This window comes from Tubulanus polymorphus, chromosome 6 (genome assembly GCF_964204645.1).
Source record: "Tubulanus polymorphus chromosome 6, tnTubPoly1.2, whole genome shotgun sequence".
In the NCBI taxonomy this organism is placed as follows: Eukaryota; Metazoa; Nemertea; class Palaeonemertea; order Tubulaniformes; family Tubulanidae; genus Tubulanus; species Tubulanus polymorphus.
The window spans coordinates 17,391,409-17,400,636 of NC_134030.1; the positions used below are offsets into that span (position 1 = coordinate 17,391,409).

At 38.7% G+C, this 9,228-nt stretch overlaps 2 protein-coding genes across 2 annotated transcripts; both read right to left on the reverse strand.

Annotated features, from left to right (window-relative positions):
• Positions 1–928: 928 nt before the first annotated feature.
• LOC141907799 (uncharacterized) lies at positions 929–3,498 on the reverse strand. Its single transcript, XM_074797539.1, has 2 exons — positions 2,748–3,498; positions 929–2,652 (listed from the first exon to the last, which is right to left on the reverse strand). Exons 1-2 carry the CDS (start codon positions 3,496–3,498, stop codon positions 929–931), a joined length of 2,475 nt encoding a protein of 824 aa, XP_074653640.1.
• A 130-nt stretch (positions 3,499–3,628) lies between these two features.
• On the reverse strand, positions 3,629–4,888 carry LOC141907800 (uncharacterized). Its single transcript, XM_074797540.1, has one exon. It carries the CDS (start codon positions 4,886–4,888, stop codon positions 3,629–3,631), a length of 1,260 nt encoding a protein of 419 aa, XP_074653641.1.
• Positions 4,889–9,228: the final 4,340 nt, after the last annotated feature.

Consider the following 9,228-nt stretch of genomic DNA (forward strand, 5'->3'; position numbering starts at 1 on the left):
GCGTTTAAACTATAAACTGGCCCTTGAATCAGGGAAACTAATCTATCTGACTCTAACACCTGCTTCCATATTTGATCAACAACTTATGCAACAGCTATACAAAAAAATCAACTAAAAAATTTGATATGTAACAGATGTAACAATTTTCATTATAAGATCACAGGTTCAAATCTTACCCCCTAAAGTGACATCCTGTCTCTTTAATTACTCTTAAGTCTATATCCACTAAATTAAACAAAATCTAACTTAACTATAGCTTAACATTGAACTTTTAAGAACTAAACTTTTTCTATAAATTTTCTGAAGAAATTACTAAACTTAACTCTTGTAATATAAATTAATTGGAATGATTCTTTGTAATTTTACCAAGATTTGTATATGAATTATATCTAAATCTATTTCTATATGTGCAGCATATACTTAAAACAATTTTCACTTAAACTCAATTATCTAAATACAATGTAGTCACACAAATCTAAGGTTCAACTTTCAACGCAACACGCGAACCGCAAACGAATTATTAAGACTAGATAATCTCAAAATTGACTTTTAACACAAATTACTCTTCGGTGAGTAATCAAACATATTTATGCGACAATATATGTTTGCTGATTTCTAATTCCAACCAACGAATGAATTACGCATCAAATTCGGTTTTTCCTTTCGAATGATTGTTTCACTGTTGATACAACGCATAACTAATATTATTTTGAATTAAATTCCAGAGGACTGATGTTGCCTATGGAACGCTTATAAACCTTTTTCGAGGTTTCAACATCAACAACACGAATTAATCCATCTTTTCCTGGATAGACCGATTTGATTTCTCCCAATTTCCACTGCCGCCTTGGAAGATCCTTATCGATAACTAACACAATATCTTCGTTCGCAATGTTCTGATTTGGAGACAACCATTTCTTTCTCGCGCTCAACTGGGGTAGAATCTCTTGGATCCACCTACCCCAAAACTGACGAACGACTTCCTGACTATGTCGCCACTGTTACGCAAATTGAACGGAATGCAGTCTACACTACTCGGCGCAGTATCTCCGCTGTCTCGTCCCACGATAAAATGATTTGGTGTCAACATAGGTTCATTTATATCTTGACCAACCAACGGTCTCGAGTTCATTAGTCCTTCAACTAACGTAACGACTGTACGAAACTGCTCATCGTTTAATTCGCTACCTCCGATTATTGCTTTTATCGAACGCTTTGTGGCTTTAATCATTGTTTCAAATACACCACCGAAATATGGACTAACAGGTGGATTCCAAATCCAGTTTACTCCGTTATTCGCTAAGTTATTCGATATCTTATCTTGATCAAGACTATAAAGACAATCGACGAGCTCCTTCAACTCTGATTCTCCTGAAACGAAACTTCCACCGTTATCTGATAAGCATCTTTTAGGCCACCCACGCCTTGCCGCAAATCTTGAGAATGCGCAAAGGAACGAATCTGTATCCAGGCTATCAGTAGCTTCGAGATGTACCGCTCTGACTTGCAGATCGACCATCAAAAGGAGGTATCTTTTCGCCCTAGTACGACCTCTGCCCATCTTAACTGAAAACGGACCCGCGAAATCCAGACCGATTTCTGAAAACACATTCCATGATGGGTTTACTCGAATACTAGGCAGAGGAGCCATCTGTTGACTGAGACGCTTCTTTCGTAACCATCTAAGACAATACGCACAGCTGTTTAGGATTTTCTTAACCGCAGTCGACCCTTGTAAAATCAGAGATTTTCTACGAAGAGTGTTAAGAATATGTACTGGTCCAACACTATGTGCAGTATCATCATGTGCCTGTACTATCAAAAGTCTTGTAATGTCACTCGACTTTGACAGAATTATCGGAAATTTTGTTTCTTCCGGTAATAATTCGCATCTTTCGACTCTCGTTCGCGATCGAAGAACTCCATTTTCGTCCAGGTATGGGTTCAACCCTGCGATTTTACTACTGAGTAATACATGTTTCTTCTTTTCTAATGCTACTATTTCTTCACTGAAAGCTTCTCTTTGACCTACTTTCACTAACTCTACCTCCGCTGCTTTCAGTTCATCAGGAGACAATACACGATCATTATTTCTGCTCGACTTACACGTTTTACAGTTCAATACAAATCGCTTAACCCACGCATAAATTCGAACCAGCGAAAACTTTCCTGTCCAGGATATACCACCGTTTTGTACGGGTAACCGTCTAGACCATCGACTAGGTTTCAAACTCCACACAAATTCATCGAGTGGAATATTCGTCATCGAATCATCATTTTCTTTGCGATTTTCTGTATTTTCGACATTTAAATCCAACGCACGAATCATAAACCCAGTAGGTTTTTCTGTGTCTGGATTTTCGACTGTTTCATGAGTAATATAATCCCTCCAATCTTTACGAATTTCATCCATTGCTTTGGATGATATTTTGATCTCTGTTTCTGGCCACGAGTCTGAGTTATCACATAGAAATTGTGGTCCGTGCCACCATAACTCTTCATCTTTCAACCGAACTATACTGCAGCCTCTTGACGCGACATCTGCCGGATTACAGCTTGTTGGTACGTATCTCCACTGAGACGGAGAGGTAACTTCATGAATTTTACCAACACGATTTGAAACAAAAGTCTTGTAGCTTCGACTTTCTCCTCCTAACCAGAACAAAACATCATAAGAGTCGCTCCAGAAAGTAGCTTCTTCTATTGGTAATTTCATACTTTACTTACTCGTCTTGTCAACTGCATACCAATTTCCGCAGCCATTAACTCTAGCTTAGGAATTGAAATACTCTTTGTTGGAGCCAACTTCGATTTTGCAGTAACTAGCGTGACAGTAACTGAACCATCTTCATATGTAGTTAACTGATACACTGCTGTGGAGTAAGCTCTAATCGAAGCATCACCGAATGTATGTAAAGTCACCGATTTTACATCTTTTCGAGTCTTCAAACATCTTGGTATGTGGAGACATGAGATCAATGACAAATCTTCACACCACAATTTCCATTTCTGACGTAATTGTGACGTAAGAATCTCATCCCATTCGAGTCCTTTCAGCCAAATTTCTTGCAGAATGATTTTCGCTTCAAGGACTTTAGGTGCTATAAGTCCCATTGGGTCAAATATCCGAGCGATATAACTGAGAACTTCACGTTTCGTTATACTGTCGTGGTATTCTGGTACGTTAACTTGATATTCAAATGTGTCTGATTCTGCTTTCCAGTAGACACCCAGAACTTTGGTTTTTGGCAATACATTGTCTTGAATCTTCAATCTATCGGATTCCGGAATTTCTTCTAAGACAGTTCTGTCATTTGACATCCATTTTCTATAATGAAATCCTCCATCTGTAGCCAAAGCCGTTAACTGTTGTCTGGTGGCTATGGCAACATCTGGGTCATCCATTGAACAAATGGTGTCATCCATGTATGTTTTCGAATCAACTGCATCAGCTGCAAGGGGAAAACTTCTTTCTTCATTTTCGCATGAGTCTGCCATACATACTGAGCACAGCAAGGAGAGTATGTTCCACCGAATACATGCCTTTTAAATTCATAGACTTCAATTTCACCGGATATCTGATTTTTCCAGAGATATCTATGATACTTTCGATCTTCTGGCTTCATTTCTATTTGCAATACATCTGTGAAAGATCTGCACCCATAGCTTTGAGTCCACTTCTGAATGGACCTTTGAATTCGATATAATCTTTGGTCAGGTATTCTGCGATTGTTTCCTCATACGATTTTTTGATGTCCGGATTGGAATCAATTTTCTTCATTAATAATTTAAGTCTGTTCAACGCTACTGACTGATTATTTTCCAGATAGGGACTTTCATCCTTCCAAGGAACGCCAATTTCATAACGCTTGCCGTCGAACTTCAACGATTGCTCAAGCTTTTTCTGAGCTATTTCTTCGTCAACAGATAATTTGGATCTTGATTCATCGAGACCCGATTTTTCTTTCTCCCAAAACGCTTTTAGGGTAGAATCTAACGAAATTTCTTCTTCATTCGGATTTTCACGATTAGCCAAAATCGTTTGACAGATTACATGAGTCTGTTTCTTCACGTTATGTGACTGATTTACATTGTCACCGATACACGTCCAACCGAACGGACAAAGACGAGCGATTGGATCCGACGGATTTGGACCGCATATTTCTTTCAAACAGTACAGTAGATGTCTACAATCTTTTCCAAGTATTCCCTCAACTGTAGAATTAACACTAACATCTGGAAAGGGTATACCTTGTAGATGTGTCCACCGATTACGTATCTTCGACCATGCAATCGACACCATACTGTCACAAACGTTATCCACTACGTAAAATCGCTGCGTGGCTAAGATTCTATCTGAACCGTTGTAATGTCTTATGTTTACATCACAAACTTTCGATTTCGTTGAAATTTCCGAACCATCGAATACTTTAACCGTCAAAGTTTCATTGTTATATTTCAAATTACGCATATGCGATACAGCGTGAGTACTGAGGTAACTAATGTCACTGCAATCATCTAGAAGAACTATTATCTGACGTTTATCATGACCATCACCAATATAGATAGGAAGAGTTCTCATTCCAACGTTCACTGAACTATCTATAGCATATATCTGCTTCGCCATAAACGAACCATTCTTTTTTACGTCAGTTTCTAATGACGACTGGCTAGTTTCTTGATCTGTAGTTTCATCATCTTTATTTTCCCGATCATAAATTTCTGATTTCTTAAACTTCGGTCGATGCAACATCGAACTGTGTGTTAGAGTACAGCCAGATACTCCACACTGTCGTCTACTATTACAATCCGAACCACGGTGATACGGACGTAAACATCGAAAACATAAACCAAGCCTTTTTGCAGTAGTCCAACGTTCATTTTTCATCTTTCGGAAACGGTCGCATTTTACTTCAGTGTGTTCCATTCCACACACGCTACATTTTACTGAATTACCCACGAAGGTACCACTACGTTTATTCGGTAATTTTCTATCAACAGTCTTCGAATCATTCGATACTCCATGAAGACCCTTAACTGCTTCACGAGCTTTCACCTTTCGCGCAACGACTTCTGAAAAACCATTCACTTAAGGAAGCAAGACCTTCGTCACATGATCTCGAGCTTAACCAGTCATAGTACTGTACAAGCAATATCTCAGGAATCTTTCGAGATACGATGCTATACCAAGCACCATCGCCGAGATCATCACCTTTTCCTCCAGCTTTCAATTTTGCTACTGCAACGACGAGATTATCCGACAATTTTTCTAATTTGTCGATATCATAAACTGACGGCTTTTCTGACTTTTCCAATTCATCTAAATATCCCTGTAGTTTCCTTCGTTCACCACCAAAAATCTGAACGAGTAACTTTTTTGCCGCTTCGTATTCCTCTAAGCTATAACCGAAACCCTTTATGGTATCAATAGCTTTTCCTTTCAACGAGTTCATCAACCGTAGCATTTTATTAGCTGCTGGTTCATCTGTACTGTCAACTACGTTCACGAAGGCCATCCAGTAACTGTCGAATGTCAACTTATTTCCATCAAATACAGGAACTTTTATGCGTTCAAGTTTGGAAACAGCTGCCGTAACCGACGATTCATCTTCTTCAAGGCTAATTCTCTTTCTTGGAGTGGACGTTTTCTTTTTACTCGTGTCATTAGATTCATTGACCGAACGATTCAATAACAGAGAGCGAGCCTTTTCTATTTCATATTCTGTTGAATTAAAAACCTCTTCTGCTTCAGCTTGAATATTCTGAACGCCTTTACTGTTATTTTCTGTTAAGTGGAGTTGTTCTAACTCATCTAGTACTGACAGGACTAAATCTCTTTTCTCATGAATATTGTCTATTATTTCTAATACGTGACTACCATCAGTATCTTCTTTACTTTCTAAGACCTTTGCTGTCAATTTTGTTAGGAGTCTACTCAAAGTGCTTTTTTCTATTTTCTTAAGCTTTTTCAGCTCACCTAAACCACGTTTTGAAGTATTTCCGGTTGCATCAACATCAGCCATGATTGCGAAATATTGTCAGCAGTTACTGAAGTCTAATTATCTGATGTTAATACTTGCTCTTTCTGATGTTCTATTTCTATTTCATGAGCCAGCTTTACAGTTTTCTTGTGTTCCCGGGTTTCGGCACCATTTTATGTTCTTGTTTATCCTCGGGTCCTGGCGTTTCTTGCCCCCTTCAGTTCCCCAACTTATTTACTCTCTCTATCTACCAAGTTTCATCCACATGATCTCTCCCAAATTTGGTCTGATTTTTACAGAATATGCAACCTCCACCAACAACTCCGAATAGAAAATACATTCCCAACCAACAACACTATATACCATGTTTCTGAATCCATCCCCTAGGCTAAACTACATGTATTACATTTCATTAGCCCTTAAACCAACTCTACGCATCAATCATAATAGTCATATATTACCGGACGGAAATAAAGAAAAATAAAATTCATCTTCATTTTACTTCCATTTAAAATTCGGAGGCGGTTCCTGTAAACCTCGTTATTAAAAAGGCGTAATATCAATCATATGTCTACATAACGAATACATAAATTAAATGGATCAAGACACAACTATATATTCAACATTTCAGAGAGAGAAGAGTGATTTATCCCAGTCTTTCACATATCTTTATATCATTTTATATAGATAACAATAACTTATAAATCACTTTATTTCCAACTTTCATTACCACATTGTTAAAGCGGTTTCCATCGCCGCTAATGCCTTATAACGTTTACACAATATAGCCGATACTATCACGGCTATAATTTCTAATGGAATAAGTATATTACTCCCGATTTTTAAATAGCTATGTGTCCCCTTAATGCCCTACTCCAGTGAGACAGCAATGAGCATTTTCCAATTATAGTCATTCCTCAATCTAGCAATTGGACATTGTTGCGAGGGCGCAGAGTGGCGACTAGTCTCTGAGACATCTGGGTGATCCATCTGTGCCGGGCAAAGGACATTGTACTCGTCTATGCACGAACGTTATGCATAGACGGACTTTATCAAGGCTTCCTTCGCTGTTAAGTTATTCGGCGTTTTCTTCGCCGAAAGTAGTTGAATCAAGTAGTAGTGTCGTTTGCGTCAACCCGTAGTACATTGATGTAGTATCAGAGTGGTAGTAGAGCAGTACCAGAAGTTGGAGATAGGCATCAAAGCGATTTTATCAGCGTAATTCTGGTAGTGACATCTGAAGCAGTCCTATAGTACACCTGATGTAGTAGCTGATGACAACAAGGCAGTACAGTTGTACACGTGAGCGGCGGCGATCTTAACCAATCAACGAGCAGCTTGGTGTCTTCTTGCGGCAAAATGTTTTTGTTTTGTATTTTTGTCATAGCGGGCACTTGACGTCTGTGGTTTTCTTCAGAGACTGGGATGTGACTTCCAACGGTGTAGTTAGCAGTACCTGCAACCAGGCCTTTTTGAAGATAAGTGTAATGGCTATATCTCATCGTCTAATATCGACAATATGAAGTACCTCTTTGCTTTCTCATGACATTACACGCAAGGGTCGACACCAATTCTAAGTTATACGTATATGTTAAAACATGCAGATTCATTAGATTAGATATTTTAAAATATAAACCTAAGTTGTTGCACCTGAAAAAAACTTTTGATAAATGGTGTAGAGAAACAAAAATTAATTTCTGTTTACTACCGCACGCACTCTTTGCCGTCTGTTGTTATGAATGCTATGAGCCTAGTGCAGACTTGGGTAATCAACAGCTGAAGGCATCAACTAATAGTGTGTTGAGTCAGGGCGAACTCTATCAGCGAAATGCTGAAAGGTGAGAAACTATGCAAGCTCAAAGATTGTATTGATTTCAGTATGTAAAATGTCCAAAAGTAAAGTTCTTTGCTTCTTCTGTGCGCCAACTTTATCTGGTGATCAGTATTAGATCATTATTTTATTTATGTGAGAAAAATTGGCTCTTTTTGAAATTTCATACTCTCTATACGAGTTATATATTAATAATACTGTTAGAATAAATATGCCGTGGTATACATATATAAATATGCATACCTATATAAATCCATACAATGTACGTAAACACATACACAGTATAAAGTTGCAACTCTCATATATTTGTTAAAAAATTATATCTTTGTTGATCATACTCAGTTTTCTAAATTCTAAGTACTAAATAATAGATCTACATACTAAATATTCGCAATGGAAATTACTAGGGTGATGTTTCGACGGGCAACGAAATCATTTTCCCATCCGGGTATGCCAAATAAAGATAAGTCTCAAAACTTAAGCCAATAATTTTCTGAATACGGAAGTATTGGATCCAAGAAATCCGTGGATCCAGTCCGACTTTACCATTATAAGGATGCCGTATGGAACTTTATTAATATAGTAGGGCAGTCGGGAAAATCGCGGATTTAAATATTTAGGACATCATCCAAAGAGGAAAGGGACAAAACTACCGTGCACCCTCCGCGTTGAAATCTATAACAATTAATCAAATACCTCGAGATAAACAGACCAGTCTGGGCGAGGATGTAAAAAAACAATGGTTAGTAGCAAAATGTGAGAATTTGCGTGGATACGCTCCAAGACAAAGTAAGTATGGGCGGAACCATCTGCCAAGACATTTTCTGAGGTGGGTGGAACAAAGGTCAGAGACCTATTGACAGTAATCCTAAATCCGGTAGCCACAGGATAGCGTTCGTGGCTATAGGGGGAATTAATGCCGCTAGTCCCCTGCGGTTACCGCGATACAGTAAAATGCGATCACGAGAGCTACTAGACTAGACGCTAGTGAAATACAACTAATTAAGTCGGATTGGGACACGCCCATTAGACTTGAGGATTCACGCCACGGAGACGCAAGAGCATCCGCCTTCGTGGCAAAAAGCTCGACCTTCCTGTGCCCCTCCGCTGACACCTTACGGAAGCTGGCGGTGAACTTCTGCTCAGTGTCAGCTACTTTGTCCCATTTGTCTGTTTTGATGGTTATTGTTGTGGATCTGTATTCTCCACCAATGTTGTGGTGCTGGTTTGCGTTCTTCACTCGTGTTGTTGTTGTTTAATTCCTCCGAGTATGAGGGTTCATCCGATTCGAGATATTCCTCTCACTCGAGAATAATAATAACACTTCTCGTGGATCTAAGTTTCTTTCTTTATTCTGCCAATACAATTCTTATTCCTTCCTACCCTACAGCTCGTATCTTAAGCTTCTCCACCACT